At 39.7% G+C, this 22,794-nt stretch overlaps 1 protein-coding gene across 10 annotated transcripts in view; it reads right to left on the bottom strand.

The window, feature by feature from the left end:
- The window catches only part of APC (APC regulator of WNT signaling pathway), an 83,720-nt gene that overhangs the window by 44,973 nt on the left and 15,953 nt on the right, over positions 1–22,794 (bottom strand). For 3 of the 10 annotated variants that reach the window (XM_057430866.1, XM_057430871.1, XM_057430868.1), the window contains exon 2: positions 3,993–4,145. In XM_057430866.1, the coding sequence (XP_057286849.1) occupies positions 3,993–4,127 (135 nt within the window). In that variant the 5' untranslated portion in view covers positions 4,128–4,145. Of the gene's footprint in view, positions 1–3,992; positions 4,146–6,045; positions 6,133–13,023; positions 13,044–13,923; positions 13,942–14,186; positions 14,316–22,794 lie in introns of those variants that run through there. The other 7 variants (XM_057430865.1, XM_057430873.1, XM_057430867.1 and 4 more) reach the window with 6 other exon arrangements.

The raw sequence follows: 22,794 nt of genomic DNA, 5'->3' as shown, positions 1-22,794 counted from the left end.
CAATCTAAAGTTACAGCATCACAAGGTTTATTACCTTGCTGTCTAATTAGTGGAAGAAACCTACAAACACCATCCATGTCAAAAATACACCATTCTTCAGACCTTCAATGAATATGACAGTAACTGTCTCTCTAGGACTTTGTCTTTTAAATCTGAATTCCTTCAAGCAAAACAACACCAAAAAAAAAAAAAAAAAAAAAAACCCCACCAAAAAAAAAAACCACCAAGAAAATTACTGAAACTAAACCAATGTTATATAATAAGGACAATGATCTGCTGAAAAACCATCCTTCACAAACAACTGTAAAAAGCCAGTGAACAGGCAGCTCATAATTTTCTGAAAAGAAGAGTTTAACCATTTCCCTGTTTCTTTACAGTGTATTTTCAGCTGGTTAGAACATTTCTCAAAAACATTCAAGGAATCCAAATCAGTTCTACTGACAGTCTCAGTTTTATTATCAATGTGTGGACACAACACAGAGGACATTAAATAAGCTGGAAGATCGTATGTCGAATATAGTTTTTAATGTACTATATGAAGATGAAAGAGGGAACATTTTACCCACAGAGCATCACATATAATAAAGACGGCTTTTTTACACAAGATAACACGCATTACTCATTTACTGAAAGATCAAAGCACTTAAAGAGTGAGTGTAGAAATCAAGCATGACATTCTTTCACTACAACTTGAGTAACTGAAGTTAAGTTGCATGTACCTGTTTCCCACAGATTTTGTATGTGGAAAAATGGTGATATGAATTAGCTACAACACTAAAACCCAAACCAAACCAAAACCCCACACCCTTAACAGAAAAATCCTTTTGTTTTACAAGAACCAAGCATGAGAGTCTGACAAAAAGTTGTCTACATTTACACGCACGAAGTAGCATAACTGACACTAGACTGCTTTTTGTCTCTTCATGAATTTTATGGGTTTCAAATTCCAATCAAACTCTGTTCATATTTTTCCTAAATTTGTCCACAGTCTGTGTTTTATGCAGTTATTGTTACTATCTACATCTAGACACGGAACGTTTTTTCTTCTTTTATAGGCCAACACTGTTATTTCATTGACCATCAAACAGCATATCTGCTGATTCAGAGAGAACATTCTATCCTACCGAACTGCCGTACTTCATCTAACACTAAGCCAATAGCCACAACTGAATTTCCCAAATCAGTCAGAATACTCTGAGGGATTTCTTCTGTTTGAACAGTGAATTCCTAGGACAACACAAATTAGAAAACAAAGTGGATGCAGTTCTGCTATTCATTTTGGCACCCCAAAAATCTTTCTATCACATCTATCTTTGCTTATCCATCATGCTGTTTCCTGGCCAGCAAATGGACAGCTTTCACTCTTAAAGATGAAATTTAGCTTTAAACACGAAGCATTCAGACATTGTTCTTACATAGGTCAGTGGCAGTTTATAATAAACATATGTGCAAGATGAGCTCATGATAAGCTTTTAATTCCAATATGATTAGGGAGTGATTATAAAGATGAGACACAATTAAACAATATTTTAACACTACTGCTTCCAAAATGAACTTCTTTAAAGACATAATATTGCCTTTAAAATGCCCTTCCTAACCACTGCCTTTCACAACTGATTAAAGGCAAAAGAGACACAAGCAAACACATTAACTGTCCAAAGAATCACTGTGCGACATTTCTGCACTAGCCCACAGATCAAAATTCATGGTGCAAGAACAGTGATGTTTGCCACAAAACCAAAGCTTGTTTTGCCCACTGCTCCCCTTCTCCCACTTGTATTTGGGATTCTATTCAGTGGAAGGGGCTGCTAAGACTCTGCGACACTGAAATGCTCCCAAAGAATCATTTTTTTCCAAAGTATTTGGAGTTTTAACTGTGCATATGGTAGCCAAAGGGCTTTCAATCTCATTGCTCTGGTTCTTCTAATTACTTTTTTTTGTAATTATCCCTAATTATGGTACTGGAACTATATAAACCATGCTGTCTCTTTCAGTGGAACAAAGCCACTGCATGCTTTCTGCAAAAGTTGCAAACCAAAAATTATCTCTCAACTTGAGAGAATCCTGCAATGATCCCCATCTGACTTCATCCACAGACTCCAAAATCATTCCCATATCATCCTTCTGGTTCAAGTCAAGTCAAAGCTGGTTTTCAACCTTTTCCAAACACATCTGAAACAAACAAGGGAAAGAAACAGCTTCTTGGTTCAGGTGCAGGAGCAAGCACTCTTGAGGAACACAGCTGATTAGGATTTCTCCACAGATCATGAATTATAAAAAAGATAATTCAAACCAGTCTGAACAATCTCCTCCCCTCTGATATGCCAAAATGAAAAGAAACAAATACTGAGTTTGATATTTGAGTTGAACAGTATTTAGGATAAATTCCTTACATCTAGAATGGCATTTCAGGAGACGAAAATATGCAACATCTACTCTGAGTACACTCATAAGCACTCCCCTGTGAACTGTGATAGAACCACTTTCCTTTTGGTGGTCTGCCAGGTTTTAAGTAAGGACAGCTGTTCCACATGTCAAATTAATGCCTCAGAGACCAGCTTATACAGCAGTATTAAAAAAAAAACAAAACCTGTACACGGACACAGAAGGGAAAAAAACACCAACCCACCAAAAAACCAACCTCATCTTCCTTCTTCCTTTTCTAAACTATGAAGAAGATAATCTCTCCTGTTCTTCCCCACCTTACTTGACTGAAAGGGAGAGAAAGGGAAATACTGACAAAGTTGCAAAGTTGTTATAGTATCATCTTAAGAAAGACAGTATAAATGACAGAAGCAGCTTTCAAGTATAATGGAGCAACAACTTTTTTCTCCACAGCTGCTTATGCCAACCACCATTTTAAGTAGCTGTGTAGAGGACTATAATTCCATTTCAGTTTCAAGGTAGCAGAGCTGTTTTCATTTTACACTGCTACGCAAGGACTAAATATATTCAAAAAATTTGTGCTTCTTTCAAGTGTTGTCACTAGTTACAGGGTTTCAGAACACCGGAAGATTTTTCTTCTTACAGCGAATATACAGGTAACGCACATGCTGGAGGAAAAGTTCAGTTCAAAGTGTTTTTAATTGCTAAAAACAAAGATTATAAAGGAACAGTAAATCTGTGACAGAAAGACTGGAATGCAAGGAGATGGATATACAAATGCCTACCCTATCGACAAATATAAGCAGTTTCTGAGCCATAGTAAGTGAGGTACCCAAAGCAGTCTGGTTTTGCTGGCTGTTAGCAGTAAGTATCAGGATTTGTCAGCTTACGAAGAGCACTACATTAATGCAACTACAATGCTTGTGAAATCCTGCCTTGTTTAGCGTCATGGATGACACAGATGCAGCTCTGTAAGTATCTTTCTAATGGCCAAAATCTATCTAAATTCCAGCTGAGCCTAGTGTTTCCTCATGGACAGATGGTTCTAAAGGCCTACACCCAGGCAACAAATAAACACCAGGACAGATCTGGACCAAATTATTAAGTATGAATTTCAGCTTTGGCAGACGCTGGAGAACTTGTGGTCTTATTTTAAAATAAACTTTTCCTTTTGGGATGTTAAATATTTCAAGTGTAGTAAACACCAAAATATTTAGACTTGCCTTAAAACACTGAAAACCTCAATTTTTTCCTGTGTTTTCAAGAGCTGAACAATACTTGCCTTGCCAAACCGTATCAACAGACTGGGCTTCCTGCTGGTAAGTACAGCTGTGTTAAACTGGAAGTATCACATGGCACATCAGAAAAAGTTGTGAACACCAGAAGCTGTTTCTAGAGAACTGTTTTGATTTTGATTTTCAAATTTGAGAAAAAATAAAATATAAAATTCTTCACCAAGTAGATGTGGTAGTTTTGCCTTACGCAGCCTAGAAAAGGACTTCTGTAGGAATTTAAAAGCACACAAAACTTGTTCAGCAGCTACCAGTCCATAACATAAAAGGCAGCAACAGAAACACTGATGTACATAGACACAGAGCATGCAATACCTTCATATTAGATGCCTCAGTTTCCAGTTTTGTTAGGTGATTTGAGTTATCCTCTAGCTCTTGCCGAAGGTTAGAGTTCTCCATCTTCAATGCCTCAACTTGCTTTAACAGCTGATCATATGAAGCTGCAGCCATCCTGGGCTAGCCTCAGCCCTAGAAAAAGTAGAAGAAAATATTAAACATTTCAGCGGCTTCTATCTGATACACATGATTAAGCAAACAAAGCAAGTTCATCAAGAACTTCATAAGGCAGTAGGGGAAGGGAAAAGAAAATCCTAACATCATACAAAATCATCCTTAGTATTCGCATTTCAGTTCTAACACTCAGGAGCTATGCCTTTAACCTTACTGCTAGTGTAAATCCATGTAATAAACTTTGCTCTTCCAGACAAATCTTAATTGAATTATTCTGCCTACTAAAAACCAGGTAAAATTATTTAAAAAGGTTTTAGTTCCTCAATACAAGTTTTGAAAATTGTATTTAATCTTTCTAAATTTAAACTCATTGAAAAGTAACAACGAATATATACCATTAAAGACAGGTACAATAACAAAAGCTGTAGTGCATTTGATACGAGTTTATTTCAAGAAGCAAGTCTTCATGCACTTGTCATCATTAAAGATGGGAGGACGAAGAAGCCTGCCACTTACAGAGTTGTGATTCCCATGACACTACCAAGAAGCTGAAGAAAAAAATCCCTAACAAATTTATTTTTCAAAATTTGGTCATGCTTTATGAGAGACCTCATTTCCTGAAAAACAAAAGTAATCTGAAACATTTACTCTATTTTGTGAATTCTGTGCTTTTACTGTCAGGATGTTTCACCTAAAAGTTGGTAAGCTGTCAAGGAGAGCTGTAACAATACAGGAAAAAAATCAAAAAGGGCAGACTGCTTCTATTCCATTTTTATTTAATAAGTCACAGTTTCAATTCTTATTAATAAAACCAACAGGTGTAGTTCACATTTCTTTTCAGAACATACACCGAACGGACAAGTCTGCACAAGCCCAAGGAAAGGTAGATGAAAGTGGAAACATTTTCATATTAGTTGTCATAAATTAGTATTGTATCATATTGAATGTATTAGGTTTGAGTCAAGTATATCACACGGTTAATCATTTACATCTAATTTACAGAAGCTGCTGTGCGCCTTATATTTGACATGCATTTTGATCCTAACTAGATTATCTTTTTCTCTCATAATTTTAATTCATTATTATTAATTCATGAAAGGGCTGGTAATGATAAAAGAAATCAAATTTTTCCATTTTCTGTGCACCCTAAGGAATTCTCATCCAAAAAATGGGAATTTAAAATAATTAGCCACATTAAGACACATGCACACACAAAGAAAATAGAGAAAACTGGAGGACCTACAGTAGAAAGCAACTGCACAGCTCTGATACTTCAAATGCAGAATAAGCTTAAATGTACTTATGTTAAATGAGTACAGATCCAGTTTTTGAATGGGAGGTTTGTTTTGTCTTCTGCCCCTCCTGATCTAGGTTCCTACACTTCTTTTTGCATCTTTTATTTTCATAACATGAAAATAGGACATCACCACCAGCATTCTGCTGTCACTTTCTGATTTATTCAAATGTCAAGCTTTACCCTGAGGGTTTTTAGGTTAAAAAAAAAAATTGAGTTAGCTGATTACCATAAGCTGGGTGACCCAAAACATCACCTTTTTGTTAAACAGATGCGCAGAGGGCAATAAGCACCCACCACAGACAGAAACTACCACCTGGCAGCACCGCCTCTGGCTGGTCACACTACCTGACCACAGCTCTACTGGATGCTGAGGTGCTTTCAGAAAGACTCCCTCACCTACAGGAATCACAGGAATGCCTGACAACTTCTTTCCACCAGGGTATTCACATTTGCACCTCAGGAAACTGCAAGAATGCTAAAGAGAACCCCCAGGGAGCAGAGGGTGAAAAAAGCACATGAAAAACTCATCTCATGTTTTGAGAGCATGGCGAGGTTTGGGGAAAGTGTGTTTGCAGTCAGTACATCCACAATGAAAACTGGACTGGAGGCAGCTATTCTCACATTAGCAATACACTGTGAGCCACCCAGGCATGTGCATTCAAGATGCCTTCTACACCACCGGCTGAGGTATCTGGGACTTCTTGGGGACACACAGATGTATACATCCCTCCCTGGCCCTCCAACATAATTTTTCTTTTTCCTGCCTGTAAAGAAAGGATTACCATGTATTTGAAGAAAACAGTGAACTGCTTTTCATAAATAATGGATCTTGCCTACCTCAACCGCATCAAATCATTTGATACAGTTTCACACATAAAATCATGTAATAAGTTACACTAATAGAGAAGAGCAGAGAAACTGTACATGGGTGAGGGGTAACTCAAGAACAAGATGACACTGGGCAGTGCTGAAAGTCCAGTCGTTGGGCTGGAGGCAGGTTGTTACCAAAGTTCCTCCGAAATCAGTCTGCAACAGGTACTTTAAATTGTTGCATTATTGACCTGGGCACAAGAAGTGGCATCAAAACTTTCTCCCATAAATTCGAGGCTTCACAAGGTCAGAAGCGTAGATGTGGTACACATAGAATTTGATCAACTGAGAAATGCAGTGGTACTAACAGGGTATAATTAAACAGCATAACAATATAAGGTCACTCATGTAGGAATCTCATCATGGAAGTAGGGGGAGAAGCAACTGGAGCTTCTCAACAGCCAGCCCACAAGGTACCCAGGCACTGTCAACACGATATTGGTGCATGGAAAGCAAGCACAATACCTGGAGTTATCTAGTTCTTCGACAAAAATTTAAGTGGCTGTAGAGAAAGACGCTAAGCGATCAGGGGATAAAGGGTCTGTCATACGGGAACAGGCTTGATGAGCAAGCCTTTGCTGCCTCAGCACAAAGGCTGGAAAGACGCAGCTACACTTTGTTATTACACTCAAGAGAGAAAAAAATATTAAGTTAAAACACAACACTGACACAGAACAAATGGGTATAGAATGTTCATTTATCAACACAGGCTGGCCAGCATTCATTAGAAGTTGTAAATCACAGAATCATAGAATAGTTAGGGTTGGAAAGGACCTTGAGATCATCTAGCTCCAATCCCCCTGCCATGGGCAGGGATACCTCACACTATACCATGTCACTCAAGGCTCTGGGATGGAGCATTCAACATCCTTGCCTAGCTCACTGCACAGGGAGAAACTAGACTTAGTAGTTCAGAAATCCAATCTTGTATTCCTGAAGTTCAATATGGAAGAGTACGGTGCTTACTTTCATCTCTCCAAGATGTATCTTTTTCTACTGAAATAATGAAACTCCAAAGCATTTCACAAAAGATACCATTATTTAATTAAAAAAATGTGAGAAACAGACACAGATAATGCATGACTACAAAGCAACTTAGGCTTTCTGATGCTAAACAATACGATACTCCCAGGCCCTTGGTTTGTACAGTGAAATCAAAAGGCTCCATTACACACAAGCTGTTCCATTTATATTGAAGGAACACCCTCAAAGTTAAAATTTGCCTCTCTTCTAGAAAAAGGTTTTTGCTAATAGCCTCAAACTAGACATACAGTATCAAGAGTTCAGGTCCCAAAATCCGAACCTTGAATTTATGCTCCAAATGGTCTAACTGAAAAAAAATAAACAAAAAAAAAAAAAAACACAAGAAAATTTTAAACACAAGATTTGGTGTCATCAATACAAACTGACTGCATCGCTGCACCCCCCTCTTGTAATTTCTCAGTGGTCAAAACACTTGCCTTGGGAAAAGAGTCAAACTCTGGATCCTCTCAGCCAGACAGGGTTCACAGGCACATACCACCTCAGGCACAGCAGAAGTAACTAGTAACCAGCCCAAAGGAAAACAAGGAATAGTTTGCATGTGGCCAACTAGTCTGAAGCTGTACCACTGCACAAACATATTCAAGATTGCTGGGGTCAGAATCAGCTGAAGCAAGAATACAAAACCGCTGTACAAAACCACTGCAGTGGGGGGCATATGAGGGTGTGGAGGGGAAGGGAAGAGGAATAACTGGCCTCCAATACCAGTTTCACATTTTACTCAGCCCAAGGGAAAATGCATGACATCTGCAACACAACCCACCTTTGAAAAGTTCACTATTACGCTTCAGTCAAGCTCCCTTTTGCACTCTAACTGAATTTCTTATTTGCAGAGTAGTCAACATTCAAAGGGAGTAATGGAGATATCCCTGCCTCTAGATATGCTCCAAGAAATAACCCTCTTGGAATACAGAATTTTTTAAATTTAATTCCCTTATTGTAAGAATCACATAAAATCTATGTCTCCTACTTTCTCATCATTGCCCATATTCTCATCATTAAGAGGTTTCTTCTCCATCTCCTATCAAAGTAAGGTGAAATTATAAGAAAATTCATGCTTCACTGAATCAGCACTTGACATGAATATACACATAAAAAAAGAATTTAAAGCTCAACACAACTCTTACACACTAAAATCAATTATAAGTCTAAATTTATGCAAACATACTGTTAAGATTTAGATATGCCTTCTTCTAAGTTATGATACCAGTATCAACTGGTACCACTATCAACTGCCCAGAAATCTTGAATTTAGACACATTCTTTTTAGTCTCAAATCCCAAGAGACAAGAAAAATACCTACAATAAAAACTTACAATTTTTCATTGATGGGCGCTTTTCTTTGAAATGAATAAGCATATATACTCAGCATGAAGTGCTGCTTAAGAAACCCAGCAATTTGTGATCTATTACTTAAATCTCCTTATGAAAATATTTCAGACTCCCACCACTATTTTTTTTTTTTCATCCACAAAGGCTATCACTGTTATCTGAGCATCCTATTCTTATAAAGCAACTCTGCAGAACAGACCAGTCTTAAGTCTTTTGAGAACAGAGGCTAAGAGTAATCTGAACCCTACCACGATGGTTTTTTTTTCCAACAAAAGAGACAGAAACCTGGCAGTGTATGTTTGGAAAGATAGGTAACATTTTTAGATAACAACAGCCTATTTGTTTCAGTTATAGAAATCTTTAATGGAGCAATTATTATGTTACCTACAGCAACTGCCCAAGGGTGACTTTCTGTATTATCAAGTAAGCTATACGGCTACTTCAGACGTCAAATTCAGTGAAAGAGAGGCAAATTCCTTCCTTTAATAAGCCCCAATCCAAAACCCAACATCAACCAAAGCTCCTGTTCATGTAACTGATTTTGGATGAACTTTGTTGAGAGTAGCAAATCAGATGCTCGAGTCTCTAATAAGCAAACAGAATTTAGCATTCTGCTATGACCACCAATAAGCAGATGTGCTCCTCCGCTCTGTAACTGAAGTAGTTTTCACAATGTAGTTTATCTTCTTAACTTGTAATCACTGCACCTAAAATCTATGAGTATCTAGATTATAATTCAGTAAGGTCAGAAAGGACCATCAATTCTTCCTACATCCACAAATTTTACCCAATTCTTCAGTGCTGAGCCCAGTGTCTTATTCTTGACTATTCTGACAATTTTTACCATTCATTCCCATGTGATAATGGGGAATTGTGTCTTCAAGGGCATATCACTCAACTCGGGGGCAAGACTGTCATGAGATTTAGAAGTGCTAGGTAGGTCTAGGAGTTCTGACATGGCAGGAGATAGCGCTAATGCTGGGATGGCTGCACTGGTGCCTGCCTCTAGCTGCCTGCCCTACCCACCTCCACAAGGTTTCCACCAGGGAAGAGAGAAGGGCTCAGCTGCTCAAGTGGCAGCACCTAAACCACTGCAGATCGGTGCCTGACCACCAAGGTAAACTGAAATAGGTGTCGGTTTAACTTACTATACTGGGCCATTAACCACAATGCTTCATCAGCTGTTACACAACGATTTCCAAAAGAGAAGCAAGGCTGACAAACAGAGACAAAAAATACAGCACAGCCATTCTAATAAGCCAGCCCCACTTACTAACTTCAGCCTTAAATGGATCATTTTCATATAGATACCTTTATTAGTACACTAAAGAGAATAAAGTGAGAAGGGGTTTGGCTATTTCTATTCTGAACCTATCAAACCATGCCAATTTACGTTAATGCAATTTCTCCGTTGACTGAATACTGCATTAATTTTTCTATTATTTTGTTTGAAGCTTGTCTTCAGGTTAAATGGTTTATATGTAAATATCCTTCTGCTTGTCCTTTTTCAACCAAGGCAAAATATCAGCAAGTGCTGTGTTTAAGAACATATAAAAAATGAACATCAGCAGGCCAGGACTGTCCTACCCATTCCAGTTTGGGGCAAGCTTTCCAGGCCTTCTGATTGAAAAATGTTTATCCTTCACGGCCATTGTTTAACACTCTCCTACTCCCTGAAAAATACTCCCATCAACCTCAGACTATATAAGCCCATTAACCTGATTCTTTCCAGACAGAGCAGAAAAATTGTATTTCTGCCTTCTCCAGCCAGGGGGGTGGAACTAGATGATGTTAAGGTCCCGTCCAACCCAAACTATTCTATGATTCTGTGATCACACTGAACTACATTATTTCTGGTGACAAGCCTATTCTTTATTAGAATGGCTTTGTTGCCATATTTAATCCTCCTATTCCTACCCACATGTAAGAATAAACCTCATAACTCCTGTCAGTATCAGCTAGAAGAGAGGCTATTTGGGTTGGATTTTCCTCATCTGAGCTATGTAGGCACACAAACTTAATGAGCAATCTGAAAGCCATAACGCTTTGGGTGGGGTTAAAGAGAATTAAGAAAATACGCTGTGCAAAATGAGAATTCTGCGTCTGCATGCTGACATCATCAGAGACACAGGAGAGGGTAGAACACAGCCATCATGGAAAACTGCTCTTCCTCAGCTTGTTTTAGCAACAAGGCCTTTGACAGCAGAAACTGAATTGCAAGTCATGCAACCCTACTCCTTTTAATAAATTTGAAAAAGATTACATTGAAAAAAAACTGACAGCAAATTATACCAAATTATAATCTCTAGATTAAGTACCCTCTGAATCCCTGGGTTTTTCAGAGCCATTACTATTATCAGTTACGCTACTGCAATATGTGAAAGGGTTAGCCCCTTTAAAAGGAAACCACACAATTTTCTCTAAACCTCAGCTTCATCAAGAGGATTTTCTTAGTTTTTCTATCCATTTCTACACAAAGATTATCTTTCTGGACAGCAGACTAGAACACTTAAATGTTACTATACCTGACCTTCTTAAATCCTTTCAAGTAGGAGGTAGAAAGGTTTTTTTTGGTTTGTTCTTCCATAAATGAATTTGTATCTTGGCAAGAGCTTTCAATCCGTTGCTGTATTTTGGTATAAAGAGAGGATGATGGTCTGAACTCTTCATCTGCGTTCTTCACTACAGGTCAAGTATCATGGGGGTCAAGTGTGTGCGTGAGAGACAGAAATGACCCCACATTTAGACTGTTACTAAAGAATGCGAACAGTCAAAAAAAAAATCCTATTAGTACAAAAAAAAAAAACCACACCCCAAAAAAAAACAAAAACAAAAAAAAAACCCACAACCCCAAAACAACCCAAACCAAAAACAGGGAAATCAAGAAGTCACACATTTCAGTCACTACAGTCAAGTTCAGCTTTTATTACACTGCCCAGAAAATTCCCACTTCTTCCTTTATAACTCTGGGTTGGGGAGTTCCTTAGCTTGTTAGTCATACTGCATTCAGAACACAACTATGAAAATACAAACCATGATTTGTATTTAAATACTGTATTGAACACAAAGCAGTTCAGACATCATCTGAATCATAACTTATATTGGACCAAGGATGATTCACAAGCCTGAACACTCACTTTTTATGATGACCATCTCTGCTATTCATGGCTAACTGTGCATGCCTCACTGCATATGACTTGCTCCTGTATACTTTAATGTTTCTCATAATCTTTTAAGGATTCAATTGTAGAAAGTTTAAGATATTAAAAAATCCAATACGTCTTTATTTTCCAATTTTACCTGAAAACACAAATTAACCCCCAGACCATTAACATGAGAGGAATCAGCTTTTTTTAAAAAAAATTATAGTAAAGAAATATTTCCCACATTGGGTGACCTATCAGGGTCATCTTCAGGGTTCTTTTCAACACTTGTAGGGAACAGAAGACCATCTGTGTTGCAGGAAGTGTACTGACATCTGTTCACACAGGTCCTGCACAAATCTTGGAAAACCACCAACAGAGACTTGGTCTTCACTGACAATACCTTACTGTCCCAGTATATCACTAGTAATATATGCAGATTTAAAACAGTATTTCATTACACTGATCAAAAAATTATTAATCATGTTTCATCAGCATAAACATTTTATCACCTGAATTAAGACACATATTGAAATACAACAAAAGAATTTAGAGACCAAAGGAACCAATTTAAGCATACACATTTCCAATTAGTCCTGTATTACTCCACACTGATGATACACTAATACTGTACTATGACAACATGCATCAGAACATTTGTTATAGCCAAGTGTATTGTATAAATGTTCTGGCAAGTTGCATTTGAGGGATGATATTCAAGAAAGTCTGAACTCATAAATAAAGTATTACATTTAAAAAGAGATGTTTTATTCAAGCTGCCATGTTTTAGAGCATGACTACAGCTTCTTAGAGGAACTGCTTAGATTGTTAAACAAAACAACACTGTTTCTTTTTAAGTCTTAAAGCAACAGGAAGAAGCATCACCATAATAATCACCATAATCATTCTGTACTTTTGTCACTCTCTTTCATTAAAAAAGTGCTGAAGGCACCCCTGCATCTATTGTATCTTCTAATACTTAAGCAACTGTAATGAACCTTCAGAACTTTACAGAGAAACAACTAGTGTCACCAATTTACACTCTGAAACCAATTACTCTACATAGTAAGTTCTTAACTGATGTTTTAAAATGTAACTAAGCCTCTCTTACTGACAGACAGGAAATCTATACATGTCTCTATACAGATATATCTATAAATCTATATATATCATTAAAAATATTGGCATATAAATATTTTAAGAGAATGTTTACTATAAAGCAGAAATTTAAACTCAGTAAGTTATACCTGCTTTCATCAAACCATTTTTGTGCGTCACTTTATTTAGGACTGAGAAAGAGAAAAAATATTGTACCAGTTACTTCGAGTTGCCTTAAAAATACAGAATAGTTTGGTTCCAGGAATCTACTTTCAATATGTATGTTTACGTGTATTTTCTACTGCATTATCCACGTGTGTATAGTAATTTTACGGAAAAGACTTCTAGGCAAACGAAGAAGGTGTATGTTTCTTCCTATGCCTTTAAAAGTCATCTTTCAGTATATGACTAACCAAACCAAGGCAAAACCAGGTTTCAACTGATACTCTGAAGAAAATCCTATCAAATGAAAAATGGCCAGGGTCCTCTGTATGCCTAAACGAGAATAATTTTAAAACCAGATGTAAACAACGAATAGGATGAAACAATTTGGCAGCATGAGTCTTCCAGAGATCACCACACACTTCTGCAAAAGCATGGCGCGTTCTGCTAGCAGTGACCTAATTACCAGAGTAAAAGCTGCGTATCTGACAAAAGAAGAGCAAGAGCCCACTTCTTCATACATAATTTATTAAGATTTCCCACAGCATTCAGGTTAAGTCGCGGACCCCAGCATTTCTTTGTGATGTTAAATAAACGGGTAAGAAGTCAGCGGACACCAGGGCGTACCGAAGGCGCAGCGCTGCCCCCCGGACCCGCTCGCCACCGCCCGGCCTCCCGCGGCCCGCGACTCTCCCTCCCCGGCGAGTAGACGCGCTGCGGCAGCGGCGAAACTGCCGCCCCAGTCACTAACAAAGCCGGGCTGCTGCCACCGCGAGCAGCGCCTCAAAGCGCACAGAGGGACACCTCTGCATGCCAGACAAGCGCTACTCACCCGTCTACCTTCCCTCCCCACCTTCCTCCTGCTCCTCCCGGCCGTGGAGCTCACGGCCGCCACAGGGCTCCGCGGCCGCTTTGTCTCTCGCGGGCCGGGGCTCGGTACCCCCGCAGCGCCTTCCCGCCCTGCCCAGTCGTGGGCTTCTCCTCCCCGCCGCTCCCGCAGCCCCATTTCTTCTTAAGCCCCACAAGCCGCTTATTTTCTCCCCCGCCCGGCGGCACCGCCGCCCTCCTGTCTGAGACGCCCCGCACCTCCCGCGCCCTCGCGGCAGCCGCACTCACCCCATGACCACGGCGCCTCCATCCCGCCGACCGAGCCCGGCCCCACCCGCGCCCACCAGCTGCGCCAGCGCCGCGGCCAAGGCTGCCCTGATGATCACGTGAACCCAGAGCGGCGGCGCAACCAATAAGGGCGCAAGCCCTGGAGAATGTGCCCGCCCCCTTCCTCTCCCCTCCAGCCACCCTTCATCCATCACGGTGAACAGCTGCGCCCCCGCCCCGCGCCGCCGGGTATGCCATGCCGAGAGCTGCGGCAGGTCTCGGCTCCGAAACAGAGTCGCCCGCCGACCGCAGCAACGCTACAGGCCCCAGCCATCCGACACCGGCCACTACCGGCTGCACACGTAACGTAACACGCAGAGCAGAGCTGTGTTAATGCGTACGGGCTTATGCGCCGGTCGCTGGGTGAGGTTTGAACCGCCGAGGAGGCAGGCAAGGACCTTCTTCTGGAGGCAGAAACATCCCCAGTACTGCAACAGACCTTGCACATGCCGTAAGAACTGTCTCAGGAGCATCTGTAGCAGCTTAGTTGTGATCATCATCATTCATCCTCCTTTCAATAAAAGGACACAAGGACTACATACCATCTAGGACCACAATCTTACACATTAATATAAAGGAAAATACTCTCCTGTTATATAATAATGAAACTAGGTACTGCACATACTAAAATTGAAGCTAATGCAGTTCATCTAAATGTTAAAGAAATACACGGAGACACTCCTTACTAAAAAAGGAAAGTGTAAGCATTTCCTTCAAGGGCATCTAGGATTAATTTACCATTCAGTAAAAATACTGTTTTCATGTGCTTTTCAAGTATAAAGTCACTACTACTTAAACGCATACAAATTTCTTCACCAAGAGGGTGATCAGGCATTGGAACAGGCTGCCCAGGGAAGTGGTGGAATCACTGTTCCTGGAAGTGTTCAAAAAATAGAGGCCCTCAGTGACATGGTTTAGCGGTGGACTTGGCAGTGCTGTGATAACGACTGGCCTTGATGGTCTTAAAGGTCTTTTCCAATAGAGTTGATTCTACGATTCTATATTCTATCTGTTGCTATACCAAATTAAAACTCTAAGTACCAGCTTAGTGATGGGTTGTAAAGAAAATCCAAAAGACAGATGAACAAGCAAATCAATTCATGAAACTGTTTTAAAATTGCCTTCCAGAATTAATCTCCCTCCAAGGATAAGGATATAAGAAAGTATGCATGAATATGATTTAAAACCCCACAGAAGCACATTATGACTATGAAGACAGCAGAAATTAAGACACAGTTCAGCTGTCTGAGTTTGAAGTCTGTATTTTCACATTTAAAAAAGGCTATGTAGACAACAGGTACTATGGGGATGTTGCTTAAAAAAATCCAGTTCTAATATGAAAGGCAACTTGGTAGAAACAGCACAATATTAAGTCATTTTAATCCTCTAGAAGCATTCAATAAGTCTGTGGGCAGTGTAGTCCATCTAGACAGTGCTTGACAGAAGGAATGTGAAGAAACACAACAGTTTCTCAGATAAAGCAAATGAACACCTTTCCGTGTGGCACTTCACATAAATTATGGAGTCACGTGCTTATACAAGTGAACATATACATGACTAGATAGCTCATTAAAAACATACATTCTTATATGCCTGTGGAAATTTCATTCTTCCTATCATAGTTTCTTTGATTGGTATGAAACGAGCAGGCTTGTGATACCTTGTGGTTGGGACCAGACAAAGGCACTACAGGCCTGTGTATGCATACAATAAATTGCACCACAGATAAATACTACTACTACCTTAATTTCAGCTGTTTTCTGGTGGCTCTGTTTTCCATCCATAGAAGTAATACTCTACTCAGAAATAACGCTCTTTATCAGATCACCTTTCATCAAATGTCTTCATGATTAAGGAGATGTATAACATTATGTCATCTGCTACATTCAGCATAGTATTACACAAAATCTTCTTTGACTTCATCAGCATGACAAACTATAGTGGGTGTATCACTTAATTTTAATTTGAAATGTCTTACTACAACAGCTTAAGTGCGCCAGTATTAAAGGGTGTTTCAGGCTATATGATTTTTTGCTACAAAGCTTCTATTTATTACAGCAATAGTTGGCATGCCTCTGGTTTGTGATCCATTCCATTTCAGAGACAGACTTCCCACTCCCTCAACTGTAACAGATTACCACATTACTGAACTACTGCACAGATTTGAAGATTAGAACCTAAGGAGGATTTAGATCTAAAGCCATCTTGCTTTATATCTTACTGATGTACACCACCATTCCTCCCCTCAGAAAAGCAAACCAAAATGCTTCCAGTTATTACTGTCCAGCTCTCCATCCTAAAATTATTTACATTAGCATAAGTGTATACTCAAGTATTTTCATATGCAAAGACAATACCAGAGAACTGATGCCAAAGAAAATACCAGAGAAACTGAAATCCTATAAAATTTAAAAGCTAAACTGCATAATTCTAAGTGAAGAACTAAGATTGAGAAGTGTAGTTAATTTTCTAGAATCCAAAATGGGAATATCAAAGATTGATGGCTACACAAGGTATTTCATTTGCTTAAGCACATCATACTACATTTTTTGCAATTCTGAAAAACTAACCATAGTTAGTCCTTATTCTGAGAAGATTCTTGTTAGGCCTGGTACTGGTTAGTCCTTTCTTAGCCTGGTAGTCACAAGCTGCATAAGTCAGTAAATTCAGTGCTGAGTGATGTTACATTCACTGCTCTATGGCCTGAAGTCCGGTATTTACCCGCAGAACAAGCATAGCATAAGTAGCAGCACAGATTCTCCAAGACATTCTGCCAAGATGACAGCTGGGTGTGAGGCAGGCATAAAGAGTTTCCTTCCTTGCTCACAGTAATGCCCATTCTACTAAAATTTTCAGAAAAATGGTAGCTTATGTCTTGTGTCTGTGGCACATGCAGTGGCCTCTGAAGCAAGATCCAGTATTAAGTGAAATTCAATTTAGTATGCAGCATGTTTTAGTAGTAAGATTATCCTTCTCATGCTCTTGTCTTCCAGTGGTGTTAAAACATACATATATAGCCAAACAGGTGAATGGCACTGTAACACACTCTTATTTTCTTTCAAAACCAATTTCTATGTGCAGTACTGGATTCTGGTAAAAGACCTGATACAATTTCAAATAAAGGTCAGGCTCTCCAGAAAAAATAAGATAAAGAAAAGAACTGTTCAAAGAAAAGTCTTGTTTAGACTGTTTATTTTTGGTTAATTATTTTCTGCCTGGCAGAAGAAACAAGATGTCTTTTTCATTATTTGAAAACTACCATTACCAGGACAGATCTAGTAATACCTGCTCCTTATTACATTAAAAAACCCTCAACCTTTAAAATCTATTAAAGGAATGAAATTTCTGCATGTTAGCTATCAAATCCCAGGGATACAAAATTTTCGTATTGAAAAAAATAACAGCTCAGCTTCAGTATTCAAAATAGAATTACTTTTACTATTTTGGACAAGATGCCTGCAGTCTACCCAGCACAGCATTCTCAAACAGCCAAATGCGAATTTGGCTCCAGAAAAGGAATCAGCAATCTTTTCATAGTGCATGAATTATATCAAATATTCTAAATATTGTCCAACTTTTACTGCATTTATAAAACTCCAGTTTGAGACAAAAAAAATTGCCATAACCATGTTCCCAACACACACAAAGTAGGGCTAAATAGAACCTCCGAGCAGATAAAGATCCACATTTTAAAAAACATAAATTACATTCCCCTAAATACATATCTGCTTCATAAAATCAAGCGTATTACAACTGAAAATGCAAGGTTTTCTGGGTTTAGATATAGATAAACCAGCTCACACATGAGGCAGCTCTCTTTGCTTTCACAACCCTTACTCTCTATCCTTCTCCCTAGTAGTTTTTCACTATTTAATATATTTAAAGTGATTGATATTTCATTATTAGTGATTGCACATGCACAGTGCTACCTACTTCAAAGACTCCAGGTTGAACAAATAATTGAATTCTATCTCTTTCGCCAAGCACTATGGTTGGTACTACTCATAAATATGAAATGTGTTGCCAAATTAAGGGATCTTGCCTTCAGAATTTTACTTACTAATACAAGTTTTACAAACTGACTTACCTCATTTAGAAAGGTGGTGTAAACAGATTTGATTAACAAAATAAACTGAAAATAAAAATTAAAAAATCCTGCTTTACATAGATGCAAATTTCATTCTACCAGAGGATTTGATATTTCAGCAGCTGCTATAACCAAAGATTGTCTCCTGCCTTTCACATTAATTTAAAAATCAGTGAAACTGAATATGGTCTCTGCTTCTCATTTCTTTGAAAATCATGAAGTTGCTTTCACCTCTGTCACTATCACAGCAGCGTTTTGTTCCCTCTTGAGCCCTGTCCTAGCCATGCAACCAGGATCAGCAATAGTTTGTATATACACACATTGGGAATATTCATAACTTGCTGCCATCAGCACTAGTGCTTTGACCATGAAAAGCTGCATTCCTACGTTATCTATCAGGATTCTTTTAGAAATGTTGATATTATTTCCCCATACAGATGGCCTTCAACTCTGAGCATTAGAAAGAACACCACAAAGAAGGTTCCTGCAGATCAAGAAACTAAAGGACCATCTTTTCTCATGCAGATACAAAAAGAATGGAGAAAAGAACTGTGTCACTCTTTCTAATGCATCATCCAGAACACAAGCACACTAGTCTTCTGACAGTAATCCTACAAAAATAAGTAGGAAATTTCTGTATGGAGAATAGAGAACCAAAAATAAAGTTGTTCTTTTAAGATCTTCTATTATACTTATGTACTAAAATTCTGTATTTTTTCTTCTCTTTTATTCCCCCTTCACCTCACAGCCAAGGCTATGCTACAAGTTCCTGAACTTGAAAAGGTTTTTCCACACACAGTGAAAAGACCTGTCTTTTGCAAGGGTCAATTAACTATTGGAAAGTCATGTAAAATAAGCTAAGTGAGAAAAGCAGAGAAATACATGCTATTTAATTATTTCACAGATAATACAGAGATGTACAGAAAAGCTATCAACTGCTTGTTAAATCCCTTACTATTATAATCCTATACTATACATCCTTTACTGTATCTTCTATATAGAAGCCTTGTCTAGCATACCTAAGGGATTCTCAAGGAATTATTTTTCAGAGGAAAAGCTTTTCCTATAGGACTTTGTTGATTTATACAGATTTCTCCTCTTTTCCCCATCTTGGCCATAGAGTAGATAAATATTCAGTGTTTAGAGAAAGATCAAGAATTTGATGTTTTTCAGGGTGTTGGAGAGAGCCAGGCTCTGGATTTACCTGGTCTCCACTAGAGCTATCTCTGGTAATCAAAGCACTTTGCTTTAGAATACTTTGTCATTAACGGTCACACAGCCCTCAGCTCTGATGTACCTTTCTACCCAGATAAGCACATCAGCTGCTTACAGACTGATCAAGGGTCAGACCCAGTAGAAACTGAGTGCATACCTGAAATATGTACAGTGGCCTGAATTACAAGACAAAGCATTATTTTCCTTCTTAATATTTTAGCATGAGCCAGAAGAAGCTGCAGTATTCACATTTGTACATGATAAACAATCAGTTTGTTGTTACACTGTGGCTGACAGAGGTCACTGCTAAAAAAATGCACCCTACATGGTTTTAAGCACTTCATAGCTAAGACAGGAGCATCCCAGAATTCCACACCACCCTGATAAATGGAAGCTCTATCACTTCAGTGAAATATTCACCTTTTTCTTCACAATCTTCTTTGTAGTCTTCCATTTTGTTTGGTTTGAACCACCTGTTCTTAATCCAAGAACTGATTTCTTGTAAGCATTCTCACATTTCAGTAATAAATCAGTGCAAAAAAAATCTATATAGCTAGAGATCATCAAGGTTTTTGCTCAAGATACCGAAAAGGAAGGAAGATCAATTTTTGTGGAATCATGTAAGCAAAGACCTTTTACAAAACAATGTGTTAACCACATCCAGCCACAGGCAAGTTTCTTAAAGCTTACTGCATTAAGAAGAGCTGTGACAAGGTCTAGAAACACAAAGACCTTGCTAAAGTGTGGCTGTGAGTCCTCTCGCCATAATTCTAATCTTTTAAGAGCTTAAATGAAGGCCTGGGCCTCAGCGGCTCTTAGGTAGAGCATGACAACTGTTATCAAATCGATAAAAAAAACTGTCCTTTACAAGAAAAAGTGTTGACAAGGAATCTAAGGATGCATATGTCTTCCTTAAATATATAAAAAAATTCCTCATTTCAGTATACCACAGTAATTACTACGGAGTTCTGAGAAGGACCACAACAAGCATCTCAATTTGTTAAAGAAGATTTATGCTGTATGGTTTAAGCAGTACAACTCAGATGATTTAGCAAAAACTAGGCTGTTTTTTATGACTGTATATTGAAAAAATTTCCAACTGTCACAAGTTTAAAGAAATTCATCACCTGGAAATTACACAAACTGTAACTGAATTTCCTGGAGTGGTTAATCAAATCAAAAAAGTTTAATAGAAACTGAGCCCACCTGGTGAGACAAGATATTTCTTTAATAAATCCTTAGTTTTAGTGTTCTGTAGCTTCTGACGTAACGGTCATACTGAATAATGCTGGGATCTATTCCAGGCTTTAAATGCATGAAAGTTCACAATTAATTTACTCCTGCAATATTTTAATTCCTCACAATGTGCATACGCTCATGATGTGTTGTAACAATTTTAACCAAGCCTCAATCACACTACTGAGATTTAGCTGATTGTCTGTTAAGGTTAGAAACTCCTCCAGCTCTTTCATAAGGACCAATGCAGAACTTCTCTGTGTATGCAGAGATAAGCTGCTGTATGAAGCACCATTCCTGCAGAATGGACTGTAATCCCAGGTAGTGCATACCCCCAGACATTTGACCAGCATGCAGTTTTCCTTCACACAGCCATATTCATCACCAAGAATAATGATTCATGTCAGATTTTTGAGTTAGCGTTTGTTCTGGAAAGATTCTTGCTCTCTTCAGCTTATTTATTCACAATAAAAAGGCTTCCTTGGATGACCGGGGTCTCAGTCCTTAAGGGAATTTACTTTTACACAAGCCCCTAGGCACTGGTGGCATACTAAAATTTTCTCCACCCTCTCCCAGCACACAATTTAGTGGATTTACTTAAAGTTAAAAAATCCACAGCCTCAAAGTACAGGGTTTCATGATGGTGGTGGTATGGGTGCTTGTGGGGGTTGGAATGTATCAAAGCTGGCAATTAAGAGTGACCATGGGAAGGAGGAACTATAGTAGGCAATTAAGAGTGACTTGTCCCTGACTGGAACTTGGAACTGGCAAGGAACAAGGACGTAGGAACTGGAAAGAGGATGTCGATAAGAAAATCAGATAGACCTTTCACCTGATGTAACCGCAAGGCAAACACAGATGTGCTTGGCTAATTGCTTGGAAGCATATAAATATCGTGTAATCTTTGCAATAAATGATCCAGCTTGCACTCTACCTCTGGGTCCACACCTCCATCCTCACAAACGGCACCTGAACAGGGACAAGACAGAGCCATGACTTGGCTACCGGTGAGGAGCCCAGCCGAACTCCGAAAGGCTGCAGCAATTAACCAATACCTCTGACTAAGGTAAGCAGCTGGGAACAGGAACATGGGAAACTCTGTATCCCCCGAGCACAAATCGGTGTACAGAGTACTAGTAAAATTCCTAGCGAAGAAGGGGGCTACTATAAATGAAGATAAACGGAAAGACTGATGAATATGGGCCTCAGCCCATGCCCCAGAGGCGACATCAACTAATATTTATCAGAAGGGAGTATGGGACAAGATTGGGGTCTGCCTTTGGGATGCAGACACAAGGGATGACGCAGTGGCCCCCAGACTGCTGGCCATATGGCACTCAGTCTATGAGAACACTCTGGATCCTCTACACCCGGGGCCAGTAGACCCAGAAACTGAGCCAGATCTATTCCCGCCTGATCCTGGCATTGGCTGTCATGCGACACAAGCTTTGCTGGTGCTCACACACCCTCCCGTGCTTATCGATCTGTGGGAAGATGTCCGCCGGCAGGCTGCAACAGCAAATGAGCCAACCAAAGATGACCGTTTTGATCCCGGACCAATCGACCCTTACAGAGAACCCGACCTCTACCGCCCTGACCCGCATGATATGTGGAAAAACATTAAAAAACAAGCGGAAAATCAAGGTGCTGTGAACCAGCCCCACAACCTGAATGCTCCACATCCCGTGTGTCACGAGGCGAACCGCGGGCTGGACGGTGGGGAGGAAAACGGCGCTCCGGGAGGAGCTGGGTGGAAGCTGCAGCGGGGGCTCCCCTCCGACCGAGGGGCTGCGCCTGGTGGCAGCGGTGGGATAAGGAGCTGCGGAGCACGGGCGCGCCGCTTCCACCTCCCTGATGCCGCGACCTCAGTCACCTGCCCGGCGGCGGCGGCAGCAGCAGGCTCCGGCGGGCTCCCCCCACTGCCTGCCCGAGGGCAGAGGGCTGTGATACTCGGCCGCCCCTCGCCTTTGTGTGCTCCGGCAGGCGCGGGGACGCGCTGCGCCAGCCAAGATGCGCGCTGCTGGGCGGCGG

Source organism: Pezoporus wallicus, unplaced genomic scaffold, assembly GCF_028554395.1.
Source record: "Pezoporus wallicus isolate ANWC-B61680 ecotype Strahan unplaced genomic scaffold, APGP_CSIRO_Pwel_v1 contig_2721, whole genome shotgun sequence".
NCBI classification, from domain to species: Eukaryota; Metazoa; Chordata; class Aves; order Psittaciformes; family Psittacidae; genus Pezoporus; species Pezoporus wallicus.
The sequence above is the reverse complement of the archived record's forward strand: the minus strand, read 5'-3'. Positions and strand labels throughout refer to the sequence as shown.